The 27,798-nt window shown below is 38.3% G+C and overlaps 2 protein-coding genes across 3 annotated transcripts in view; both read left to right on the forward strand.

Moving 5' to 3' along the window:
• The window catches only part of rgs12b (regulator of G protein signaling 12b), a 73,806-nt gene extending 68,945 nt beyond the window's left edge, over positions 1-4,861 (forward strand). The window contains exons 16-18 of one of the 2 annotated variants that reach the window (XM_053502224.1): positions 387-454; positions 1,558-1,654; positions 1,919-4,861. In XM_053502224.1, coding sequence (XP_053358199.1) covers positions 387-454; positions 1,558-1,654; positions 1,919-2,472 — 719 coding nt within the window. In that variant the 3' untranslated portion in view covers positions 2,473-4,861. The remainder of the gene's footprint in view (positions 1-386; positions 455-1,557; positions 1,655-1,918) is intronic. The other variant, XM_053502225.1, reaches the window with a different exon arrangement.
• Positions 4,862-20,622: 15,761 nt separating this feature from the next.
• Positions 20,623-27,798, forward strand: part of dok7b (docking protein 7b) — a 38,436-nt gene continuing 31,260 nt past the window's right edge. Inside the window, exons 1-3 of the mRNA XM_053501380.1 lie at positions 20,623-20,800; positions 20,905-20,950; positions 23,952-24,173. Of these exons, the coding sequence (XP_053357355.1) occupies positions 20,747-20,800; positions 20,905-20,950; positions 23,952-24,173 (322 nt within the window). The 5' untranslated portion in view covers positions 20,623-20,746. The remainder of the gene's footprint in view (positions 20,801-20,904; positions 20,951-23,951; positions 24,174-27,798) is intronic.

The raw sequence follows: 27,798 nt of genomic DNA on the forward strand, positions 1-27,798 counted from the left end.
CCGCTGTGGCAACCCCGTGACAGGACCAACCTCTCATAACTGTGTTCTGTTATTCTGCAAAATCAAAAGTCCTGTTTTGACTTGAACACCTCTTGTATATCAAAATATAACTTTCATTTGTTTGGTTATGAAAGTCTGACATGTCATTATTAATTAGTAAATGGCAAATGCTAATAAATTGCTTCTTTCTTAGACTTCTTTTATAATGTCTAAGCCTAAGTACAGGGTTCTTTGTAAATCATTTGTTTACTCAGGAAGGGCTATAAATTTAGCCAGCCTATCATGTTTGAATCCTTTCTAAACTAGTTGGCTTATCTTTTTCAACAATGTAAACAGTGACCACAGTATCTGATCCCATTCTTCCTTGTTCTGCCTCTCCCCTGCAGACAAACAGAAACTGACCTTGTCAAAAAGCCATGGCCCACCACTGTCTACACGAAGCCAGTCTGCTACAGTAAGCTCTTCTTATGTGTCTGGAAATTCACTGTGCACACTTTTAAGAAACACTTTTTTTCTGTTGCTCTGTCTCCTTGTCTGTCTCTTTGGCCTGTGTGGTGGAGGAATCTGTGCATGTCTGGTCCTGCCACCTCTTCTCTGTCTTTCTGAGGCTGTGTATATCTTAAATCCTAATGGACCTGTGGATGATCTAACCACACTCTTCCTCCAGCAGTTCTACAACTACAACTCATTTCTGCTCTCTGCCCACACTTGAGTGAACAAGGCTAATTTAACGCTTATCTCCGGGCTCAAGTAGTTGCGATGTGCCGGGAACTAGGGGTACTGTGGGAAGCTAGAACAGAGCTGCCGTCTTTATATTTGGTGAAAGTCTTACAGTGGTGGTGGTGTTGCCTATTGTGCTGTGCTTTGGTGGAGTAGAGATGAATATATACGTAGTGACTGTAGTGGCAGTAGTGTTCCTGTGTGTATGTGGATGCAAGCTTAGGAAACAATCCACTGCCCCCTCATGAATTAGATCTCCCCTATTCTCAAAGAAGAATCCCCACAGGGGTTTTTTCCACTGCTCTTGCAAAAACAATAACTATCCCAAATGAAAACAGTGGGACTTGAGGTTCGAGATCTCTTTCCACCCACAAGGCAGGCGCCACTCAAAGTGGCTACCTTCATCTTTGCAGCATGCGATGATGCAATTGATAAGTTTAACACAGAAGTACATATTAATTAACCTTGGTTTGGTCAACCAGATTACAATTACCGTTTCATTCTTAGATAGTTTTAGGGGGAAATTGGGGCAGTTTACAAATTTTTAAAACTGCTAAACATACATGGCTTAAAGAAAACTAGACGAGAGTTGGTCTTGGCAATTTTTGGTGGCCCAACCCCCAGCAAGCATTACATCCCAATGGTACCAGTTTGACATGAGTAAATCATGCGACCTGGGCACTCATTTGGAGGTGAATGAACAAGGAAAATGGCCCAGATCCATTTTCTGCTGCCAAAAATGCTAGTGCCACTTTGTGCAGTGGAAAAAGACCCTTCGCATCTTTAGCCCTCATGCACCCATCCCTAATGTGCCCCGTTCTCATTGTGACCACCCAGGCGGAGGACAGATCATCAGGAAAGGCTACGACTGTCAAAACCAGGGCCCAGGCGGAAAAGCGAAAACAGAAAAAGCTTAATATAGATGAAGCCGAAGGTAAAGATTCTTGCCCTCTGTCCCTCTTTCCTTCTCTTTATACCAATTATCATTTAAATAACTTAAATGCTTGGCTACATGTCTTGCTTAACCAGTTTGAGATGGCTGATCATGCTAATGCTAATGCCCCACAGCAAACCTGATACTAATGTTCTCCATGACGAATGCTCTCCTCCTACTCTCGAGCATTGCTCTTCTCAAACATGTATTGGTGTAAGTTGTTTTCTGGACTGTGGTTTGAAATGTTGTGTGTTTTCTAACTAGAATTCTTCGAGCTCATATCCAAAGCACAGAGCAACCGAGCTGACGACCAGCGGGGTCTGCTAAACAAATCTGACCTCGTTTTGCCTGACTTCCTGCGCCTTGATCCTGACACGAGTCCCAGAGATGTCCCCGTCAGCTCCACCCCTGATCCCTGCAAGCCCCGCCCACGCTCTAAAGAGAATGGCTCCGCCCTCAGTGCCAGCCACCAGACACAGAGCTTGGATTCGGGTGTGGAGGGTCCAGGTGGCCGGAAAGTTTTCATGCCCCTCCATAGAAATCCCGCTCCCCATAGGCAGGCGACATTTGGCCCTACCCTCTCACCCATCTCACACGGTCATGGCGAATGGAAGCGAGAGAGCAGGGCCCAGGCACTGGAAGAGGAGGAGCATGGCACGGACCTGACACTGGTGGCTGAAGGCGATATTGCCATTCCAAACAGCCTGCTCCTCCCTCCATCTCCTCTGCCCCTCCCTCGCTCCCCAGATCGGCCCCGTCTCCTCAGAGAGGATGCTTACCAGGACAGCTGGGCCCAGCCAGGTACCTCTCCTGTGTGACCTGTGCTTTTCCTCTAGCACACCCCTCTCATGTTCTTCCTGAAGATCTGCGTGTGTGTTTTATTGAGTGCCGTGGACTTGCTGTTCTTCTTTTTGCCAAACCTCGTCAAAGTCACAACTCTCCCTTGTACATATGTTACCCTCTAAGAGCACTTTACTGAACTGTTGGAAAAGATTTATAAAATTGATGACTAACAAACTTTTATTGCCTTTGTTAGAAAGGTTTTGTATGTCCAGTCACATTTCATGACGCACAAACATGACAGTTGTTTGTTGTCAGGCTTCACTAATATAAGAAGCTTAGTAGAGACGATTGTAGACAGTGTGATTGTCAGTGAGTGGTCAGCTATTCTCAAAAACACAGAAAATACAGTACTGTGCACACCTCATTGCCACCTCGTTTCTTCATATTTTGCTTCCAAAGAGCCAGACTTTCTTGTATTTTTAATGCAGTCTTAAGGAATAGTTTCAAGCTTCCTGAAGGCTCTCAGGTTTGGCAAGGATTACTCTCTCATTTCCAGTCCAGTTCCTGCATCTGACCAGTTTCAGAAGAATATGTTTTGTTTGTATGCCACACAGTGACCTATGAATAATCCAAGCATAAAAAACATCTAATTTAAGGCATGCACCAGTGAGGAACCGGTGCAGATGATGACAGATGTTCAGGCTAATGATTAGTATACTGGTGATACTAAATGCTGAGTGGTTGGAACAGATGAGAGTGGAAATGAGGTTGCTGCTGAGGCTGTTTGTGTACATAAACAACCAATTTTAAAAGGTACAAAACATTTGTTCACATTTTTGTAATTTAATTGTTTAAATTAATTTAAGATGAATAAATGAGGGATGGCTTAAGACAGTGTAATGCACAGTACTGTATAATAAGCATAAATGCCTAAATATGAAGTGGTGAGAAATGCAACAATCATTACACCACTTCCTGATTTTAACTATTATCAGTTAAGACCATTTTGGCTCTCTAATATCTTCTGCAAAATTCATACAATGACAACACACTAGATTGATTTCACAAGAATGAAGAAATAAAGATTTTAGCCCTGGGCCTGACTCTCAAAATCTCAGCTTATTTCTTAGTCCTTAATATGTTGCAATATATTATTCCATAACTACATTAAATTAATACGAAATGAAAGTAGTTATGCGGTCTAGGAATGTAAATCTGGATCCAACAAAGAATCTTTGGAATGTAAAGAATTAACTTTCAGGAGTTTTATATTTAACCTGAATTGGCAAATTCATATGAATTGACACCTAAGATACCCTGATGGCTTCTTGCCTAATGTCATGACAGGCCTAAACAGGTGCAGAACCAGACTGGTGACGAAAGTTGTCTTCATGAGCTATTGTTAATTTTAATTACTGACTTAAAGGCTGTTTTAGAGTTATAATAACAAGAACAAGCCTTAAAAACAGGTATCAAATATATATTACTGACTTTTCCTGTTTTACCATCACTAAGGAAATGACTTTAAAAGTTAATACTTGTTCATTCTTTATTTTTTCTGAAAACAGTCCGGCCACATTTCAGACATCAGATACTATATTTACATGTTTCTTTCTCAGTGGTCTTACAATGTATAACAAGAAGAATTTGGAAAGATGGAAAAAGTAGATCAGGGCTGAGGCTCCCAAATGTCCTTTAGCACCGTGTCAAGCATCACAGAAATGTTTAGTAGAGTTTTTCTTCTTGATGATGATGACACGGCTGAATGCAATGTCAGAACAAGAAGAAAATTGTTAACATCACTGCCATAACACCCATGCAGACTGCCATGAGCCTTTGGCTTGTTGTAAAACATTCCTCCTTATATATTATAAAAAAATATATTTTGTTGCACCTTTAAAAGAAGAGATGTGACCAAATGCATTTCCCAGATTTTATTTTAGCTTTTATCTAACATGTTCATTATAACACACACACACACGCACACAGGCCAGGTGTGATAAGCATTCAGTTCTGAATGTTTTTAGGATCTACGATTTCTTGCAGTATACCATTCTTTACACTCATTCCTTTACAAACCTTCAACCTGTTTCTTTTGACAAGCAATTCAACAATGTTTACGCAAATTAATGTCCATTCAATGCATATGCTATTATTTCATGTATTATAATTACAATTTTAATTTATCCAATTTGTGTGCAAAGTAGGATTTACTAAATGACAAAGAAATACTAACTGTGTACAGGTTTTTGCTTATACCAGCGTTGTTGAATTGCCTGCTATTTCTCTGTAGACACTGAGATGCAATCGTGTTTCCTGTAGCAGTTTTGTCGAGATGACGATCCACTCCGGTCTGTGCATATCTCTGTATATAAAGTTAAATAAATATTAGAGCAAACGTCTTTTGCTCTAATTTACTATGTGTCCTTTTTGGCCTGTGTCTACTTTCTATGTCCTTTTTTTTCCCAGCTTATGGACTCATTCAAGCACAATATAGGGAAGGCAATAGTGCTAATATTAAGAACAGAATAAAACATGACATGGTGTACTGTTATAGGATAACAACAGAGTTACATAGAAATATTTTTTTCCTATGACTTCATGTCCCAAAGTGTGTGTTTTTCCCTCTTTTTTTTAAGAAGTGTATTATTTGCTTATATACATTTTTATAGTTAAATTATTTTCTTCATATAGCCCAGCTTATTAGAAAGTAGGCCCTGAAGAAAAGAATGGGTTAAGGACCTTGTGCAAAGCTCAACAGTGGCAGCTTGACAGTGCTGGGGCTTGAACCTTTGACCTTCTGATCAGTAACTTAGTAAGCCTTAACCATTAAGATTGTCATTCAAGCCAGATTTGAAATAGAGACATAAGGATGGCCATTTTTGCATTCTCTGCTCTACCAACTGATGTTAATAAGACATAAGTGGTCAGGCTACAAAAACAGCAAAGCACTTGGTCCTAAAGACCCATGTTGTAAAACACTGAAGACTCCTTTTATAAATGTTCCATAATAAAAAATATCATAGAAACCTAGATCAGTTAAGCATTTCACTCCCTTGTTATAATAGGATTTTATCTCCATTCTGAGATATTATTTCAGTGAAATGATTTATTAAAAACAGTTGTTTCAGCAGAAAAAAATCCTTTAAAACAGTTATTACTTATAAAAACAGACACATATTAGACAGACCATTTAAATAAACCCTGTGATTAGTCTTATAGTCAGAACTACAATGGGAGCTGCTGTTACAGAATATTAATCAACATCTTACTGAAGCAATGAATCAACATTGCTCTGAAATAAATGTTTCTACTTGTGTAAAATGTTTAATTCACTTGAAATGGAATGAAGAAATGGAGTGGAATTAAGTACTGTGGTATAACTGCTCACTTTTGCCAGTCACACTTGAACTAGGTGTGAAGAACTTGTGAACTCTCCAACTGATCCAACAGTTTTAATGAAACCTCTCTTCTAATCATCCATGTACACACCTTCTCATTACATGCATACATACTTCATAATGTGCAATTTGTCTATTTGAGACACCGCTATAGATCTTTTTGTGTCTTTCAGCGTAATACTCATCAATATTTTTGTTTCCTTCCTTCCTTCCTATCTCTCTCTGTTTCTCTGTCTGTGTGTGTCTCTGTACACACACACACACACACGCACACACTCACTCACTAACTCACTCTATCTCTCCTGACACTTTCCCTCTCTCACTGCATTAGATATGCATGGAGGCCCTGTTGAAATGAATGGCTGCTTAGACAGGCTTTGTTTCATTAGGGTGCAAGAATTGTCTTGTTCCCTTCCTCACCTCCACTCCTATAGTCCATGTTCTATCTCCTTCTTGCACTATTTCTTGTGCAGAAGCAAAGGAAATCCTCTAAAGGCAGAGATTTTTGGGATTCTTCATAATACACCAAATGATCACATGACTGCTGATCCTTCATCCTCTTCCACTCTCTCATTTGTGGCTTATCTCTCTTTCTCTCTCTCTCTCTCTCCCTTTCTCTCTCTGATTACTTTCCACAAGGCCTGTTTGTTCTGAGCTGTTGTGCTCAATGGAAGAGGGCGAGTAATGCTAGGCAAACTGTGAGCCTGTATTTTGAATTAATTTGGTACAGATACTATTCAGGGAGAAATCTGAGCTTGTTTCGATGTCCTTGCCTATTTGAGCTAGTTTCACATGTTGCTCTTTTTCAGTTGGTATTTCATTTTTTTTGATCCATAGGTTAATCACCAGTGCTAGCACATCTAACATGAATTAAATATTAATCAGCCAATGATAAAGCAGCTAACTATAATGCATAATTAATTCCTGTTTAATTATTCAATGACAGACGGACAGATTTAGGCCTAAATTTGGAAGAACTGAACTGTCAAATGTCAAATGTCAATTTGCGTTTACTACACTGATCAGCCATAACACTGATAATCTCATTACAATGGTATCTGTCAAGGGATTGGATATATGAGAAAAGAAAATGCACAGTCAATTCTCTCAAGGTTTTGTTTTAGAAAAAAATGTAATGGGCACATTTAAAGATCTAAGTGACTTCTTGGTGTGCCAGATCTCACAGCACACCCTTAGGGGTCTTGTGGAACTCATGGTCCAAACGTATACAGTTCCATGGTGTTTTTGACAGTACCATGGCACTTATTTACAAACCTGCTACATAATATAAATACATAAATATATGATACATTATAAAGTACATGTAACACACTATGAAAAATCATTCTACTATGGGACATGTACTATAGTATGGTACTATGGAACACGCACCAGGATTCTGTAAAAAATATGTAATACGTATATTTGTACCATCATTTACATTTAGGCATTTGGCAGACGCTCTTATCCAGAGCGACTTACATTTTTATCTCATTATACATCTGAGCAGTTGAGGGTTAAGGGCCTTGCTCAAGGGCCCAACAGTGGCAACTTGGTGGTTGTGGGGTTTGAACCTGGGATCTTCCAAACCGTAGTCCAATGCCTTAACCACTGAGCTACATTATTACATTAGCTACATCATTACATTAGCCCATCATGCTAATATTTATATAGTAAGTTTCTATATAGTGCCATTTTACCTGTTATGGTAGATTCCAAAAGTTATACACAATACTTTAATAAATACCATGGTACTTATTGGGTAGCACAGTGGCTAGAAATGTACCTACAGCCGTTTGGTACAGCAGGTACCTTTTTGTATTATGGTTATGCTAACATACTGTATCTAATATAGTACAGAAACTACAAAAATACTGTATTGGATACCTGCTGACCTTTGGTAGCCACTGTGGTACCCAGTAGGTACTTTGGTACACACCATAGTACTGTCATGGTACCCATTGAAGTGCCCCAGTACCTATCATGGCATTCACTAAAATATGATGTACATAACGTATTACCATGGTACGCACTGAAGTGCCATAGTGCCTACCATGGTATTCTATAATATCCTATGGTGTTTCCTATGGTAAGTATCATAGTAGTGGTACGTACATACCATTGTAAAAAAAAAAAAATCCTGTTATCTCTGACTGGTTATCAGTCACTCACTGGTACTTTTAGTGAATCAGTGTAAGAATATATTTAATGATGAAGACTTAAAAGCACTTATGTAAGCAGGATAAGAGCATCTGCTAAATGACTAAATGTAAAATGTTTTAAGGCATAGTAATCAAATAATTTCAAGTTTTTAAATTTTTTTAATTGCACAAAGCTTTGTAAATTACATTTATCTTTTTTCGGACACGAAATAAGCTCTGCCCTTGATTAAAAGACACACATTCAGCTATTCCTTTCTTATCAGGTTCAGTCAATGAAGTTATTTAGTTTCCTTTTTATCACAGTTCATTTCACAGACTCTAAAATGACAAGCTGCTCTTTTAAAAAAATAAAAAGCAGCTGAAAATTAAATTGCAAACCTGGGTTAGGCTTTGGGTGAAGGGCATGTGTTTTAACTCAGAAACTGTAAGAGCTGATCAAGTTTCTAATGTACAGTACAGATATAGGCAAATCAGATATCACAGTAATTATCAGGGAAAGAGGGTTATTTACAGTATGTAGGATGGAGGTGTTTCAGTTTGCATTTTTATTTCTTCCAATCTTATTAAGTACAGCACAGCTCCAGGATCCTCAGTACAAGCCTGAGCCTGGCGTACTGTCTGTGTGGTATTCTCCCTGTGTCTCTATGGATGTCTCGTATGGCTGCAAAACATCCCAGGTGGATTGCTGCCTCAAAATTGACCCTATGTGTAAACGTGTGCATGATGCTCATTCAGGATGTATTCCTGCTTCATTCATAAGAGTTCATAAAACCTTTAAAACCACCATCCTGAGTCTTAGCAGCAGAACAGTCCACAGTCATATAGTTTTATTCAAACATGTAGCATGCTCAACAGTTTGCCTTTTTACCAAAGCATCAGTTATTTACTTATATAAGTAAAATATATAGGCTGAATCTGGCAACAATAATCAGCCTAAAAGACATTTAATAGCATGAACATGTGAGAGGTAAGCACTTAGCAGAGACATGGCTCCACCTAATGGGCATGGCAGGAAGTGAGGACTGATTAAACGCTTCACAATAATAAACTGTTTCTGTAACAGCCATAAAGTAATGTTATATTTATTGGTACAGTTGCATCATGTCTGAACTTCTTTATGTGGTTCTGTTCTACAACCTGTTTTCTTCTCTATTCTCCACATTTACAAATTTACTACAGGGCTAGGAGTGACATGTCCTCTTGTGATTTCTCAAATTTCATGCTTAATTGTCTTGTAACTCATAAACAATACACACCACAAGGGGGCAGTGTGACTAAATCAAAATTTAACTTCAATGAACATGTATCCCCCCCTTTCTTTTTTTCTTTCTTCCTTTTTCTTTTTTTTTTTTGTGTGAAACATGATCCCTCATGATTAATCACAACCTTTCCTTTAGACTTATATGAAGCACATGATATATGGATATGACATGCAGGACATCAATAAACCCATAGTTTAATGAGAAAATGTATACACCAAATTGTATCATTATTATTATTATTATTATTAAGCCACACTTTAAGCCACTGACAGAAAAGCCAACAAAGAGTTAATTATAATCATTAAGCATAGGTAATATTTAATTATTACATTTTTAATAACTAAATATTATTTGCTAAAACAAATAAACAATTCATTTGTGAATACATCTTATGATAAAACATAATAAACCTTTGGGTGTCCATTTACTTCTTGCATGTCTGTGTATCAGGTTAAGATGCAGTCGGCAAAAAATAAAATAAAAATGGCACCATCTTTACCATCAGTCTGTGATGTAAACCCACTCGTCTCATGACTGGGAGAGTGATGGCTCTGTAATTTAACCAGAAGAGTCATCAATCAGTGCCTGAGTCCATTCAAATGAAATGTTGGCTTCACTGAAACAGATTAGGTCATCAGTGTTTCTTTTTTGTTCTTTCTGTCCTTTTTGTCTCCTTAGATGTAATAACCTGGTGATTCAGTACATTCAGGTCGTCGAGTGTTTTTTTTTTTTTCACACATACTCTAACATTGCTGCGCCTACACCTGACCAACTGAAGCAACACCAAACCATAACACTGCCTCTAGAGTGTAATTGTACAGTGGCCACTGTATGGTCTGATGAGTACATCGCTTCATGCACTTCTATTTGTACCTTAATGCGCCTTTAGCCCTGAATAGGGTCAATCTGGATCATGTGACCTTTTTCCATTGCTGCCAAGTCCAATCTTAATGCTGCCTTTATTCTCCCTTTCGTTCTAATTAGTCTCACTAACAAGTGATTTTCTTATGATCACACAGACATTTCGTACTTTGCAACCTTAATAAGATTTTTTTCTTCTGATCTCATTTAGGGGAAGTTGATATGTTCCTTAATCACCTTAAATGTTTTTGGCTGGGCAAATAATTAATTTAGTTTTTTCAATTCAATTTTATTTATACCTGTATAGCGCTTTTAACAATGGTCATTGTCTTAAAGCAGCTTCACAAAATGAAAAGAAAATTTATATAAGTGTGTATAAGTGAGAAAAATATCCACAAAGACCATCAGCCAAGACACTATCATGTTTTTTTAAAATCGTTTTCATAATTAAATGCCCAAATTAAATTCTTTAATTTGCTTAAAATTACTTAAAGAATTTTTATTTAACTTTCCAAATATCTAGGATAGTATTTTTAAGTTAATAAAAGTAAAATGTATTATTTGCATATTTTATCCTGAATAGTTTAATGATTCATTAAATCATCCCCTTGCCATATGTTGAAGAAATATTACTGTCCATTCCTCTAGAAAAAAATATATTTTTAGTAAAATTTATCACTGTATCCATTTTTTACAAGTTTATATACATTATGCTGCTTTGTAAATTTAAAGAAAGCGTATGACAGTTTGCCGAGAGAGGAGCTAAAGTATTATATGAGGAAGTCTGAAGTGGCAGAGAAGTATGTTAGAGTGGTGCAGGACATGCATGAGAGCTGTAAGACAGTGGTGAGATGTGCTGTAGGTGTGACAGAAGAGTTCAAGGTGGAGGTGGGTCTGCATCAAGGATCGGCTCTAAGCCCCTTTTTGTTTGCTCTGGTGATGGACGGGATGACAGACGAGGTTAGACAGAAGTCTCCATGGACGATGATGTTGGCAGATGACATTGTGCTTTGTAGCGAGAGCAGGGAACAGATGGAGGAAAACCTAGAGAGGTGGAGGTATGCTCTGGGAGGCAAAGGAATGAAGGTTAGCCGTAGCAAGACAGAATACATGTGTGTGAGTGAGAGGAACCTAAGTGGAATGGTAAGGCTACAGGAAGCAGAGATAACGAGATGCAGGATTTTAAGTACTTAGGGTCAACGGTGCAGAGCAACGGAGAGTGTGGAAAGGAGGTGAAGAGGCGGGTACAGACAGGTTGGAATGGGTGGAGAAAAGTGTCAGGTGTGTTGTGCGATAAAAGAGTATCAGCGAGAGTAAAAGGAATGGTGTTCAAGACAGTGGTGAGTCTTAAAGACAGGAGGCAGAGTTGGAGGTAGCAGAGCTGAAGATGTTGAGGTTCTCTTTGGGAGTGACAAGGATGGACAAGATCAAGAATGAGTTCATCAGAGGGACAACCATGTTAGATGTTTTGTAGATAAAGTCAGAGAGGCCAGATTGAGGTGGTTTGGACATGTTCAGAGGAGAGATGGTGAATATATCGGTAGAAGGATGCTGAGGTTGGAACTGCCAGGCAGGAGGTCTAGAGGAAGACCAAAGAGGAGATTTATGGATGCAGTGAGAGAGGACATGAAGTAAGTTGGTGTGAAAGAAGAGGATGCAGAGGATAGGGTTAGATGGAGGCAGATGATTCGCTGTGGCGACCCCTGAAAGGGAACAACCAAAAGACAAAAAGGAAGATGTACATTATGCTGCATTTAATCAGCGTTCTAGCTTACCTTGCTATTAAACATTAGATCATTAGGGACTAAAGATGTGTTGCTAATATATATACAGTGGTGTGAAAAACTATTTGCCCCCTTCCTGATTTCTAATTCTTTTGCATGTTTGTCACACTTAAATGTTTCTGATCATCAAACACATTTAACTATTAGTCAAAGATAACATAATTGAACACAAAATGCAGTTTTTAAATGATGGTTTTTATTATTTAGGGAGAAAAATTGTAGTTCACCTTTTGTCTCGTCGGTCTACAAGGTATTTTCCCAAAAGTCTTGGCAATCATTGAGATGTTTTTTAGCAAAATTGAGACGAGCCTTAATGTTCTTTTTGCTTAAAAGTGGTTTGCGCCTTAGAAATCTGCCATGCAGGCCATTTTTGCCCAGTCTCTTTCTTATGGTGGAGTCGTGAACACTGACCTTAATTGAGGCAAGTAAGGCCTGCAGTTCTTTAGATGTTGTCCTGGGGTCTTTTGTGGCCTCTCGGATGAGTTGTCTCTGAGCTCTTGGGGTAATTTTGGTCGGCCGGCCACTCCTGGGAAGGTTCACCAGCGTTCCATGTTTTTGCCATTTGTGGATAATGGCTCTCACTGTGGTTCGCTGGAGTCCCAAAGCTTTAGAAATGGCTTTATAACCTTTACCAGACTGATAGATCTCAATTACTTTTGTTCTAATTTGTTCCTGAATTTCTTTGGATCTTGGCATGATGTCTAGCTTTTGAGGTGCTTTTGGTCTACTTCTCTGTGTCAGGTAGCTCCTATTTAAGTGATTTCTTGATTGAAACAGTTGTGGCAGTAATCAGGCCTGGGGGTGACTACAGAAATTAAACTCAGGTGTGATAAACCACAGTTAAGTTATTTTTTAACAAGGGGGGCAATCACTTTTTCACACAGGGCCATATAGGTTTGGAGTTTTTTTTCTCCCTTAATAACGTAAACCTTCATTTATATATATATATATATATATATATATATATATATATATATATATATATATATATATATATATGTATTTAGATATTATATATATATACTATATTTCTCTGAACATTCCTCTGTTCCCACTCCAAAAAAGTACCAAACTGTACCTTTCCAATTCACTGGGGTGGTGTGCCTAAGGGTATGTTTTGTCCCTTTAATGTGTATCGAAATAATAAAATTCTTTCCAGACCCCAGTGACAAGGGAAGCTTCAATTTAGTACACTTTTCTTCTGAGCTCATACTATTTACTCTCCACTAACAGTCTGTACATATTCTGTCTACTCGTGACTGTTTTCTTCAGGACGAGAACGAAGAAGGCAGAAGGACAAAAGCAGCGTTTCCAAACTGTCCCAAAAGAGAACACCCTCTGCTCCTCCCTTTGCCCCGCCCCCACCTCCTAAACCTGCTCCTCCTCCACCAGCTCCACCACCACGGGTCAGACCCGCATCTAAACGTGCTCCTCTCCCCAGCCGACAGCTGCTGGATGTGGATGGAGTGTGTGTAGAGGACACCAGACTTCAGGACAAAGAGATGAAATCTATGGTACAGAAGCGGACAGCGGATGTGAGGAATTGTAGGGTAAGAATCAGAAAAGGAATGCAGCAAACGTCAGGACACGTCCGTAACAAACCCTTGCCTGTTAAAGCCACTGAACCGGCCAGCACTCCGCACTCATCTGAGAGCAAGCACAAGGCTACCTTCGTCTGATCACACACACGCAGGACATGATTTGGACCAGTACATGACCCGTAGTCATGGCTTGTATCATATCCTTTTTTAGATTGAAATGAACTTGCCCGTTTCAAAATGAAGATAACATTTTGCTTACAGAAGATCTTTAAAATGCACACAAAGTTTAAAAAAAGAGTAACATTTAAATACTATTTATTATTTTCTTTTGAAGACCATTTGAATAAAGCTTCCTGCAACAGAAAGGCAAAGAACAGTGATTATACTGTACATGCATATGCAAAATGGAGATGTCTTCATCACTACACATGTCCTTTCTCTTTCTCAGGGTCAATGGTCCCGCAGTGACTACATTTGCATACTGACACGTGTTTTAATTTTTTAATTTATGTAATGAATAAAGCTTGTCATGTTAACAAAAACTACACATCAATGTTTTTACTGCTGTCAGAGCTCCAGGTAAAAAAAAAATCAACAATTTCTGAACAAACAGAAATCTGAATTCAACAGTGCTGTGCTTAAATTAAGCAATGACACATGAGAGGGAGTGCTGTCGTACTGAATATTATAGCTACGATACAGTGTTCGACTGTTAGTGTCGTTAATGATTGTTAAAACATCTGGTGTGCAGAGTGATACATATAGTTGAACGTCCCAGTGCTGATAACGAATTATGAAATGCCTTTAGTCCAATCAGATTACACGGTTAGAACTAAGTGTTGTATAAGATGCGATAATCAGGATCAGACCTTTCTTGTATCATGTTGAATACAAGATAAAGATTTTTAAATGAGATTTTCTGCTCTGTTTTTCCTAAAGTAATTCCAATTACCAAGAATTAGCTGTGGGGAAAATATAATAATGTAATTATGAATTAATGTTCTTCTACTCAGAAACAGGCGATCTTGAAACTTGTGTGAACATAAACTTTAATCACAAAGTCTAACTAATGTTACACAGTTATTGTTAGAGTGCTACTCTATAATGACAAAAGTAAGTTTGTATATTTGTAACTTACTCTATGTCCTCCACTTGGGGGTGTTTTTTATCAAAAATCTAAAATATGCTAACCTAGCCAAAAGTATGCAGACACCTGATCATGACACTGCAACCTCCATGTTAACCCCCCTGGCTGTTATAAGGTAATAACCTCCTCCTTTCTGTGTAGGCTTTTTAGAACTATGTAGTGAAGTATAACTCTTATTTATTTTATTTCGAAATGCAGCATGTACAGTAATCGTTGTGACATCATACCAGTATGTCAGTGCTGCAATCAGCCTGGTGTCCTGGTTATAAATTAGATCTGGTTGAGAATCCTGGTAGGGTAAAGTGTCCGTACTCTCTCTCTCTCTCTCTCTCTCTCTCAGCTCCAAGGACTGTGGCCTGTTTCATTGGGCACTCCTCTAAAATAAAGAAGCGTGTCCCATGACACAATGCATCCTTTATTCACACACTGCAATCTAACTGCCACTGTTGCACATCAGTCACCACTGGTCACACCTCATTGAGAACAGGATGAGAAAGACCTTCCTCCTGCCCATGCAGAAGCAGTAACTACAAAAACTACAGGATAGATGGGAGGGAGTGGGAACTGGAGAGAAACAGTGAGAAATGATAGAGGTGTGTAGATGGATTGAAATGTACAAAATAGATAAAAGGATAAGACATGGCAAATGGCAATAATAGGTCTTATATGAGAGAGAGAGGGAGCGATAAAGAAAGGCACTGGCTAGAGTGGAAGAGGATGTACTAGGAAGTACAAATGAGATAAGATAATGGAGACAAATGCTGGTGAAGGTTTTTATTGTTCTCGCAGGTGTCATCACTTTAACTGTGTCAAAACAGCAGAATCTGGGGGTCTGTATCTGTCCCTCAGGACATACTCGGTCATTGCACCAACATAAACCACAGTCCACAGTGAATGATGATGGATTTCCGAAACTGTCACAAATGTTCTTTTGTGTGCCAGTGCTTGTTAATAATCTTTAATACAGTGCTGTGAATTTCTGTAACCAGAGCTCTGATGCTAATTTAAATCACAAGTGGTCCTTAAACAAAAACCATGAACAGTATTGTGTATGTTGACTTTGTGCAGACTGGGCAGCTCTGGCCGCTCATGGCATGACTCCATATGACCACTTGGGTCGTATGGACGTATGCACAGGACGTTTGCGGTCGATCCTTTGGGTGTTGCTGATTGTGGGATGGGGCTCCCATAAATCAGACTTGCTTGTCTGGATCGGATTGAGATCTGGAAAATTTTGAGGCCAGGTCACCAACCTTGAACTCCTTGGTTGGTTCCTTGTTGGTTCCTTTCTATTGCAGCCAGCATAGATTTGTGCTACATTGTCTTTTTTAGGGGATTAGAACAGATGGGCAAGCCTTCAGTCTGCACTGTCATAGATGATCCTTGCATGCCCATGATCCTGTCACCAGTTTACTGGTGTTCAATTGATAATCAATGTTATTAAATTTGCTTGGTGGTGGTGTTAGTGTTGTGGATGATCTGTATATAATTTATTTTATATTATATCGATTTTGAGGGTCAAAACATTAAACAAAACTGCTTTTTATGCATGTATGTATTTTATTCCTCAGTGACATCACACTAGGGCAGCACAGTGGCTTAGCCTTGCACCCCCAGCTCCTAGGTTCGATTCCTGCCTCAGGTTTGTGTGCATGGTGTACAGTTTAAATGTTCTCCCTGTGCTTTCCTCTGGGTTCAAGGGCAAGGAAAAACTCTCCGTAATGGCAATAGAAAGAAACCTTAATAGGGACTCAACAGGGAACTTATCCTCATTTGAGTGATAGCAGGAATTGTTTTATAGACATATTGTGTGTTAGGCAACTCAATTCAATATAACAGAAGACATCTTAGTTAACATGGAGTCCAGTTCGGCATTAGGATAAATCAGACAGGTGCAGAGATTAGGCGATATTGCCTGTATTGTGTGAATGTGCATGTGAATGTTGACCGGAGGTCCTAGCATGGTGCTACAAAATAGGAATAAATACAATGGTCACCACTGGCCTCTACAGTCTCTAGCTGGACTACAGTGGTTCCTGGATGAAGATGACATCACACTGATGTTGTTTTCCAGAAACTCAGAAATTTTTAACAATGTTTTTATTTTATTTTTATTTTTTTATATATTTAATCATCTGTTACCTCCATCCACCCTTGAGTATAATATGTGATTTAAACCAGTAAGTGTTATGGGTTAAGCCTTTATTTTCTTTCTTCGTATATCCAAGCGTACAACCAAGCTACAGCGCCCCTGGAGCAGATAGGGGTAAGGGCCTTGCTCAAGGGCCCAACAATGGCAACCTGGTGGATCCGAGGCTAACCTGCTGATCAGTAACTCAGTGCCTCACCCTCTGAGCTACCACTTCACCTAGGATAAGATAACCAACATGGCAATGATGTATTTAATTCCCACAGTTTTGGTATGTAGTGTAATTAACAGATTCAGCACAACTTTCACACTACTTTTCTCTCGTTATTGATCAACTTTAGATTTATCTGGAAAAAGATTTCTAGAAATGTCTGTCTACCTTCTGCACTGTAGCTAAAGCTGGAATAAGCAGAACATTAATCACATGACCAGTGATCCAAAACAAGGCTGTGGAGATGTCTTTCTAGTTAACAAGTGAACTGTGTGTGACTTTGCAGAGATGTAATTTGCAGACATTTTGCTGACATTTGCGAGATGTGCGAGTGTGTATATGTGTATGTGTATATGCGGTATCAGGGACACCTCTGCAGTTGCAAAGTGGTGGTCTATATATATCATAAATAGAGATCAGCATTGCAGCAAGTCAGCAGGAGGGAATGTAGGGAAGTACATAATTAGCATTATTATCTGTTATAAAATCATGGTTATGGGTTTAGTGTTCACTGCAGAGAAACACGGCTGGCTGAACACATTTATTAGAATGTCCCCGCTATACGCGCTATAGAAAAGTTCAGGAATTGAAAATTAGGAATATTTAATAACAAAGGATTTCTCTTTTAGACACTGACAGTTCATCAGAAATAATGAAGGAATACAATTTCATCTTATTTTATGGCACTTTATGTAATTACTCCAAAGTGTAATGTAAGTACAGTAAGTCAGTCAGTCTATGAGGATGTAGGACATACTGTCCAAAAAACTTTTTTCCCTTTACTTAGGCACTATTCCAACCCCAGTAAAAATGGGAATAAATACAAAGGTCACCACCGACCTCCACAGTCCCTAGTTGGACTAAAGGTGTTCCTGAATGGACACTATAGCACTATAGCTACTAGACTAAAGGAGCTTTGTAGGAGTTTGTCACAAACCTCATCCAGTAAATCAATAAATCCACAGAGACATGCTGATCTGTTTAAGGCTTTGGTGTGACGTATTAACTTCTTAAAAGCATATTGTCTTTTGACCTCCCAAAGAGTTTATCTTCTGACACTGTGGATCTGAAGGACATTTCAGAAAGACAGGAATACACCCTAGGTGCAAACTCCATGCACAGACCCGAAATGGGAATCAAACCTAGAACCTGGAGGTGCGAGTTGACAGTGCTAATCACTAAGCACCATTATTGTGAAGTGCATAATAGAAAATAAGTGAACTGTAACATGGTGTTTGCATAGCATCCAAATTGCATAACATCCAGTTTCACAGAACCAGTTTTGAACATTAGTTGGTCTTTTTGACTGTTCGACTGTTTTCTGGGTTAATAGTTTGGCAATTACAGTTTTTAGTATGGTTTGACTTAGAGGACTTATTCAGTGGCACTCGTCTCTCGACAAGGCTCTATGTCTACAGGTTTCATTGTGGAGCATTGGTAAGTTATTGGTGTTTGTACTGTCAGAACATCATCTTACTTGAAGATAGAAAGAGGAAAAAATACTAACAGGAATACTGAGCATTCCAATGATGTATTCCACATATATTATGTATTCAGATAAACCTAATGCTGTTAACAAATACAGGTTTGAAGTCACATTTGCAGCAGTGTATTGAGTTCATTCGGTATCAATGTTATACCAATGTCATGCAGTCCGTGAATGTAATATTAACTGTCAGAAACGACCGAATACCAATGACCAATTTTAAAAAACAAAAATTGCTACTGGGAATTGACTTAATGCCCTTTTTTGGAAGTGGGCAGAAACCCACATGGACATGGTCAGTGCAACTTGGAGCAAATTAAGCTCAGAGGTCTTTTAGGAGTTATGCTTTGCTGAGCCCAATTTCATGGCTTAGCCCTACTGAACAAGAATTAAACCTGGGTTATGTAGACCCAACACTATAAATAGTTTAGCTAGTAAGGAACAGGTGCAACAATTAAAATGGAAACAAAGTAAGGAAAAATATAACTTAAAAAGAAAAACACTAATTGATTTAATCTAACTATCTATTAAAAATTTTCTTCTTTCTTTTTTATAGCACACTAGGCACTTTTATTTTATTCAATCATTAAATTATGTTGCAGCAACACAATGCATAAAATGATCAGTTCCAAGTCAGGAGCTGAATTTATTGTTCACATCAGAACATCATAACTGGGACAATGTGTAATCTTCAGCATGGATGTTGGTTCCAGACAGGCTGCATATTTCAGAATTTTTTTTTTATTGTACTAGTGGGAAACATTTTGTGAGTGTGCTGCCTCCTGGCAGAAATACCTTGTTATGTCTGAGGTAAATGGTCATGCTCAGGAACTCTCTGGTAACCATGATGACAACCAACCATGATGAGCAGAAATGCATTTTAGCTGCACATCATGTAGAACCGTGAGGTGAATGGGCTACAACAAGAGGAGAGATCCATTACTTTTAGTTAAGATCCTTTTAGTTATATCAAAAAGTAAGCTGTGAAATAAAATATCATTTAAAAATATATATAGAATTATAAATCAACACCTGCGTAGTTTTCTCAACTTCAGCAGTTTAACTAAACTTGGTTCCTTCCAAGTTATGTTACTGCATTCTTAAACATAGGCCTTAACCCCCTTAATTTCCTCCATATTCTGTTCATTAGGAAAATACCAGATGATTCTAATATTATCTATCTTACAATAATAATATTAACCAAATGGAATAAATACTTATTTATGGAAATACTAAATTAGAGAATGCCTCCTGCAGTAAGTTAATTTAGGCTACTTTGTGGAAAATAATCAAATAAATGTTCCTTGCAAGTTGTATAAAAGGGTAAACTTCTAAGTGACCCATTGCTCACTGATGCCTCCGGGACTAAAGAGTGACCAAAGGCAGCATGGTGGAACAGAAGTCTAGGGAAATTTATTCTATGGTACAAAATCTAGCCATCCGTTTACTGTACATATGATAATATAAATGTCTTAGTCCTACAATCTCAGGTCAGCTGGAATGAAAAAGAAGACTGTCGCTACAAAAGAGTGAAACCAATTTCTGGCACCGATCTAGTTATGTACGATCTGCTCACTTTTCCAGTTGAACTGTATCAGCAAACGTTTTGGGTTAAAAGGATATGAGTCTGGCATTTTATTTTAGGTTTCTTCATTTTGTAAGAAAACCGATATAGATACATATCACACTGTAGTTGCGTGTGAGTTTAAACCCCATTGTCTGGGACTTTGAGGAATGTTTACACTAATAGGCTGCTGACTGAGAGGGTAAGTGACTTCAATTCGATTTGAAACCTCAAACTAGACACCCTAACCCAAGAGAACAACTGTGAAGACTTCTTGTCGCCTAGCTGTCTGGTTTAGTGTGCAGACATTTAGTCCCTACTGTGGGAGGAGGTTTGTGTGTAGGTTGGGTTGGGTGGGTGGGGGGGGGTATGTCTTTGTGGGGTCCACATTTTTTATGAGGATATGAACAAATGACAGTTTTGATGATGTGGAGATGTTTAATTGGTTCCGGGTAAAAAAAAATAAAAAAACTTTCCAGAGCCATTCTATTTGCTCTGATTTTAAAGGACATTGATGAAACAATGGTGAACGTTTTTGATAAGAGCATCTGAAAGAGTTATAATGTGAACATTATGGTATACTATCATAGCATAAATGTTCTTTGACTTTTAATTAGGAAAAGTGCAGGAGAGGGAGAGCAGTGTATACCATGTGCACACAGCCGTTAAAGTTATTTTGAACTGGCCACACACACACACACACACACACACACACACAGCTGTCAGGAACCATGACACAAGATGACCGATACAGTGGTCGTCGAGGGACAAGTGAGACTCCGAGAAGGGAAAAAGGTTTTACTAAACTACTTACTCCTCTTTTCTGCTGTGGGATTAGTTGCCGTTGTGTGATTTTACCTGGTCAAGGTGAGAGTTTCACTGTCTTTCTGTCTCTACAGTGGAAGAACAGATGGCTGGTTCTGCGAAAGCCCTCTCCAGTAGCAGGTAGGCTAACAGCACAAGTTACAAAACAGCGTGTGTGCATGTGTGTGTTACACCAATGTTGTGTGTTAACAAATAAACACATGGTTCTTTAAAAACTAAGGGGTTTGAAATGAAGGATTGTGTAATTTCTTGGTATTTATAATCCCTTTTCTCCTGACTGGTATGTCACCTGGAATCCTCATGACGTTGTCTCTGTGGCAGCACGTGAAACTGAGAGCGCGCAAAAGTGACAGCTCAAGGTGCATGCAGCAAGTTTGTCTGTCTATAGGAGAAGAATTTGACAAATTACGAATTAATTGGTAAAACTGATAATATATAATGTAGGGCTAGACTACTGGTTTATATGCATTTCTGCCTCTTTTTTAAACAGATTTTAGTTCTGTTTAAATCAGTCATATCAGTCATGTAACGTGACTGCACGCTTTTGCCTGAAAATGCACATGATAGGCAGTTCAAGTAAATAATTTCATATAAAACATGGCTCAACTGTGTTATACCGCTCATTTATTGTTTATAAATAATTGCTAGGTTACAAATTATAGTTCAATTTTAAGTTATTCTCTCTTATAGCAAAGTTGTTCTGCAAGTCTCTTGTTTATAATTCTCTCATTTGAAGTTAATTAGACAACAACAACAACAATAATAATAATATTAATAACAATAATAATAATAATTAAGTGTCTTGGTATGGAGAATTTGGAAAAGTGTTTTGTCCTGAAGGCTTTCCCATGATGGAAATAAAACAAACAAACAAACAAACAAAAAAAACAAAACAAGGCACTCCGACTTGAGAGTTCATCAATAAATGTTTCATAAAAGTGCCTTGACCTGTATCAGTTATATCTACAATGATTTTCTTTAATTAAATAAAGTACATTACAACACTTTTTTTTGTAGAGGATAATATACAGCCTATCTATCTAAAAGATTTTTTGTTTTAAGAATTGAATTGTGCTGTGGATTTATCCCAGGTAATACACAGTACCTGTCAAAAGTTTGGATACACCTTCAAATTTTTGGGTCTTTTTTAAATTTTATTCATTTATCCATGTTTCTATGTTTCTACAAACCATGCAAACCATGCATAATCTCATTTGAACAGCTAATATTAAGTTCAAAGTGAAGTTCTCCTCTGCTGCACAGGTCTTTTATTCTTGGGAAGGTCTTCATTGGAGCCAGTTTCATCATAGTGCTTGAAGGGTTTTTGCAAATGCACAAGGACCGTTCTTGTGCTTATAAAAGCACTCTGTTTTCAACTATCCACTTTCAATAGTCACATTAAAAAGCGTAGTGGAAGAAATCCAGTGCATCAGTGAAACCCTGGGCCCAATACGAAGCTTCTGCTGTATGTTACTAAACTGTCTTTGTAGAGAGACAGTTTAGTTCAGTCTCTGTAGAGACCCGAACGCTGAAACGATTTGCACAAAATACCCACAAAGTTACCCTAATGATTATACATATTAAAACCACATGAAATGTATTTGTACTGAAACATTTGCATTAATAGTTGTCTTAAATAATTCACATTTAAATTTGTTGCTTGATGATGTATTTTCCTTATTCTTGTGAGAAGTAAAGAGTTTTTTTTTTTTTGCCACAATACTATCACAGATGGACATTTCAAGGCAAGTTATGATGATGTTTAAACAGTAAAAAAAAAACAGTTCTTAAAAAGAGCAAAATTGTCTTTCCGTACACATTATTATTCAGAAGCATTTGATATTATAATAATGAAAAATTCAACCAAGAAGGAGTGGACTCAATGTCCCAGGATGCAATGCTATAGGTGACACAGTTGAGCTGAACAGAATAAAAGACTGAAGTTCCTCTGAATCGCAGTCTTCAGGTAGAGATAAAGCAAGAGGTAAACCTTAATCACTACCAGCAGGTAGTCTAAGAGCATTGTGGGTAATGTAGAAAACAAATTTTCACTTCCTGTTGGTCACCCTTAGCACTACCTCGATGTCCCATAAGGCATCTGATGTGTTGTGTGCTCTTACTTGGTATCAAGCTTTAAAATCTTCACCTGGGCTCCTTAGTCGATGCATAACCACAAAGAAGCACCAGTTTCACCACTGGAAAAACACACTTTTAACTACCCTGACAACATTTCAGAGCAAGCAATAATTTTGCATGGATTTAAATTAACACCTTGTATTTTAAATCACTTTTAGAGTTGAATCTGTATACGGGAAATTCAATCACATTTTTTTCTGTCTGTGGCTTTTTTATAAGTGTCAGTCAAATTGTCATTTTGTTTAATGATGTCATGATGTTCCAGATGCTCTAGCTCTATATAGTAGTCTACAAAAAATGTGGGATTTTGTCAGAGGCTGACATGTAATGAGTCAGTCAGTCTCCAGCTGTTGCAATAGATCACTCTCCCACTCTCTCTGACGCACTTCATATGGCAGCTGCTTGTACGTCTACTCATGCAACTACAACTACAAACACGTAATGTAAATATAGACCATCAGCCCGATGTTACAGAGATGTCTTACTGGCTTCATGTTAATTGCCTGCTGGCCTGCACAAGACATATGTGTAGGAGTGGATAATTATAGACTAACACTACAGGTGCTAACAAGCTTTCAGGGCTGCACCAATAAGTGCTGGCAGAGTATTCTAAATGCACTCGATGATTTTTTAAAATTAATTAATAAATTTTTTGAATCCTTTAATATTTTTTGGTTATTTTTAGAAATTTGCCTTTAGAGCTCTAATGAGCAGTTTGCTGATTAGATGTCTAAATGCAAAATAAACTCTTCCAAAAGTAGGCTAGACAGTTCCAGATAGTGAGAACTTGTTAAAAGCACTTTATAAATGAGGTGCAAATGAAATTCAAAATTTAAATGACTGTATTTTCATGTTCACTACCTCACTGCACAACAGTCATTTTCATTACTTTTCAGTAATAAAACCCTTTCAGTGGGATGTGCATACAATGTATAGCATTTTGTTTGATTTTGTGTTTGTGTGTGTGTGTGTGTGTGTGTGTTAGACTGCCTGTGTGTGCTGGTCTATAAGGAGCGCAGTAAAGGGCAGAGGGAGAAGAGCCAGCTCACCCTGGGTGATATCTGTGGCCTGGAGCTCCTACAGGGTTTTGAAGGTGTGAACTACGCACTTACCCTCCTCTGCCTCACGCAGTCCCTTACACTCGGCTTCGACAGTCGGGAAAACCTCCTGGCCTGGGATGCACGGATCCGCTACAGCCTCGGAGAGGGTGAGAAACCTCGGTTCTGATAGACTGTATGGATGAAATATTAACCTGAAGTCACTCACTTCGTACGGATTTCACAATGCTTTCAATGACCTGTAGGGGATCTATGTACAGAAGATTTTTTCATTGCTTAAATACTTACATTTAGAGGGTCTTTAGTGATCTCAAAGTTGTACATCACATAGGGAGTATGAACTGTGCTTCTGACCCTTGCACCTTCACGTACACTCCTTCTCCAAAGGACACACACATATAAAGATGGAGCACATAGCAAACATCATTTGTGGTTGAGAGGTCTATATTAAGTCAGTCCCCTGAATGCCTTCCAGGTTGAGTGTGACACAAATGCACTCCTGAAGTTTAAATATGGTCTGCTGATGCACCAGCAATACTGTAGCAGTTTCCTTTACCAACTTCTCTCATATATTCACAATGTTATAGGAAGCTACTTTCATCAACCGGGATTCTGTTCTTATACACATGGCCAACTTGGTATGCTCAGGAGGATCAATATCAATGAACATATGAACAATTCAAAATGAATGTCCAGAACATCAAGTTGATGAATGATGATTAACGATCATTTCATATGCTGTCTCCGCAGGTGATTGTTACTTCATGTTTTTTTAGTAACAGTAAAGATGCAGCTTTGAAACAGTGATAATTTGGGTTTGGCACAGCCGACAGCGTCGGGAATAATTAATCAAACTTTGCTCTTACAGCAGCACAGATCATGCCCAGATTCATACATTCAAAAACAAGCTGCATTCATGGGGTTTTGGACATCATCCATGACTCACACATCAAACTAATCGTATTTATACGCTACCGCTCAAAAGTTTGGGATCACTTTTTAACTCCATGGTTGTTTCTGATTTTTATTTCTTTCTACATTGTAAAGCAATGCTGAAGCCATCCATGTTAAGTAATGTTAAGACGTACAATATATGCTACCCATGATCTATAATGCCTTTATAACAGCTCTAATTCAAGCTGCTGTTAATTGGTGATTTTTGAGGCTGGTGACTCTAAATGACCTTCTCCTCTGCAGCAGAGGTAAGTTTTAGTCCTGGGAAGGTCTTCATGAGAGTCCGTTTCATCATGGTGCTTTATGGGTTTTGCTAATGGACTTGACACAATAATGTTCTTGCAAGACCTATTCCAGGAAGGCTGACCTCAATGTCTTAAAATAACAACTGACTGATGTTGTTACATAATTACCAAATTCCATGTGTGTTATTTCATGGTTTTAAAATCCCAAGGATTATTGTAGAATGTAGAAAATAAAGAAAACAAACAAAAACAAAGATTTGCAAGTGATCCCAAACATTTGAGTGGTAGTGTATATACATTTTATATATTTATATGAAATTATTTGAGAGAACTGTTTTTTTAGATGCCCTGTTATAATCAGCACTTCATTAACACGGCATACCCCCCATTGTTCACACTCCTTTCACACATGCTGCAAACTGACAGGTGGCTTAGATGATTTCACAAATTGCTGTCCTCTCATTTTTTTTATCTTTAGAGGTAAGAGTAGGACAGACTTTTCCTTTAATTATTTGTTACATTTTACTACCTCCTCCGCAATAAAGCGGTCTCATCTTCTCTCCAGTTTGGCTTTCCTTTGAAAACCATTTTGATCAGATTATGACAATCTTACGCAGCTCGAATATAGGGCCTTGAAACTGTTGGGATTGGAGCCTGATTAGGATAACTTCATGCAGTCGAGTCACACATTTATTATGTTTGGTCAATGTGTTACTATAAAAAACTGCCATAATTACAACATCCGCTATAATTTGCAGCCCACTTTTTGGACAGATAAGAAGCAGGGATAACAGTCGAAGTAAATCTTAGTGGTAATCTGTAAATCTTAGTGGCAATTTCCTTATAAAATTACAGAAATGTTACATCATAAAGTTTTTTTTTCTCAACATTTTATATTGCGAAATGTCCATGAGAAAGGCGGCACGATGGTGTAGTGGTGAGCACTGTCGCCTTGCACCTCCAGGGTCAGGGTTCGATTCCTGTCACTGTGTCCCTGGAGTTTGGATGTTCTCCCTGTGTTTGATGGGTTTCCTCGAGGTGTTCCGGTTTCCTCCCACAATCCAAACACGTTAGATGTTATCTGGTCATTATTAGGATTGGCTTGTATGGAGTTGCACCTAACTGCTGTTCATCAACACCTTCACCCCAAGCAGAACTGAGAACTCTGCAGTGCTTTTGTATAAGCAGAAGTAGGTCATAAATCCTTCTCATTGAAGACAGACTCATAACTCTCACCATGATCATCCTTTTTTCAACGGAATATCTTAACTGTGATAAATGATTATGAGATTATGAGATAACATAGCATCGACACATGCCTAAGGCACATCGCGGATAATGACTGTTTCCATTCTGATCTGTTGCATCCTCAATTTCCATGTCCTTCAGTTCGTTTATTTGTTTGTGTGTGTGTTGCGCTGACAGAGTGATAATAGATTGTGTTCAGTGAAGCGTGGTGAATATTCCCCACAATGCTCAAACCTTCTCATCAGTCTCCTTCCTTCTGCTGTGCTATCTCACTACACGGCTTGCTAACTCGGCGTACAATGAGCTTGATCGATGAGTCAGTAGGCACTAGGGACTCTCTCTCAATGTGTGTGTATGTGTGTGTGTGAGAGAGAGAGAGAGAGAGAGAGAGAGAAGTAGACAACAAAATCCTTGCTAGGACACAAAGTTCATCATTGACTACTGATGATGTTGCTTTAAAACAACAAAGTCATTGCTTATACATTTTTCGAGTGCTCGTCCTGGTTTTAATGAACACATCACATCCTGGAGCCCTGTTCACTGCTCACTCGCCTACTTATCATTTCCATAAGTGCTTTATTATTCCTTTTTAAAGGGAACTCATTAGGCTTTCATGCTTCTAGCTAGAGCAGCATGTTAGTAGTTTGCTTTAGTTGATTTAAATGAAAATCACAGTGCCATTTATGCAGATGTGTTAAGTATCCGCATTGTGGGTTGAATAAACATCGCTCCAGCACACAGTTCCCATTTGTGCGTTGGGATTTTTAATTAGATTAGATAAAAGCATAGTTCAAAACGCAACATTTAAGAAATTGCTTTATATAAATGTGTGTATCTTTGTAGACCAGTGCAGCATATTAAAATGTCTCTCCTGTCACACGTAATGCCTTAAAATAAAAAAATCGATATTCTACAGTATTGTTCTGTAGGATATTGAGTTCTACAGTTCTACTGTATAGTACTTAGTTCTACAGTATTGTCTTTGGAGATATGCTGAAATTCTGTCTTTTATCTTGTGTTTTATTTGGGAAGAATCTGCCATCTGAATGTACTGTACAGCATTCCTGCGCATTCCTGTGATAAAGTCTCATCTATCCAGAAGCCTGATTATGGGAAGCTGCTTTAAATTTTATGATTTTAATGCCTGCTAAAGTTGAATACTGGTCCTTTAGAGCTTCTGGATTAATCATAGGATTGAATTTGTTTTTGTGTGGAGTTCTGCTTTTCCTGAGCATCTAGGTTATCTGGTTCCTCCCACCTCATAAAAAAATGCCAGATGTTGGACTGACTACACTGAATTGCACTGAATGTGGCATGAGTTTATATG

This window comes from Clarias gariepinus, chromosome 8 (genome assembly GCF_024256425.1).
Source record: "Clarias gariepinus isolate MV-2021 ecotype Netherlands chromosome 8, CGAR_prim_01v2, whole genome shotgun sequence".
Taxonomy (NCBI): domain Eukaryota; kingdom Metazoa; phylum Chordata; class Actinopteri; order Siluriformes; family Clariidae; genus Clarias; species Clarias gariepinus.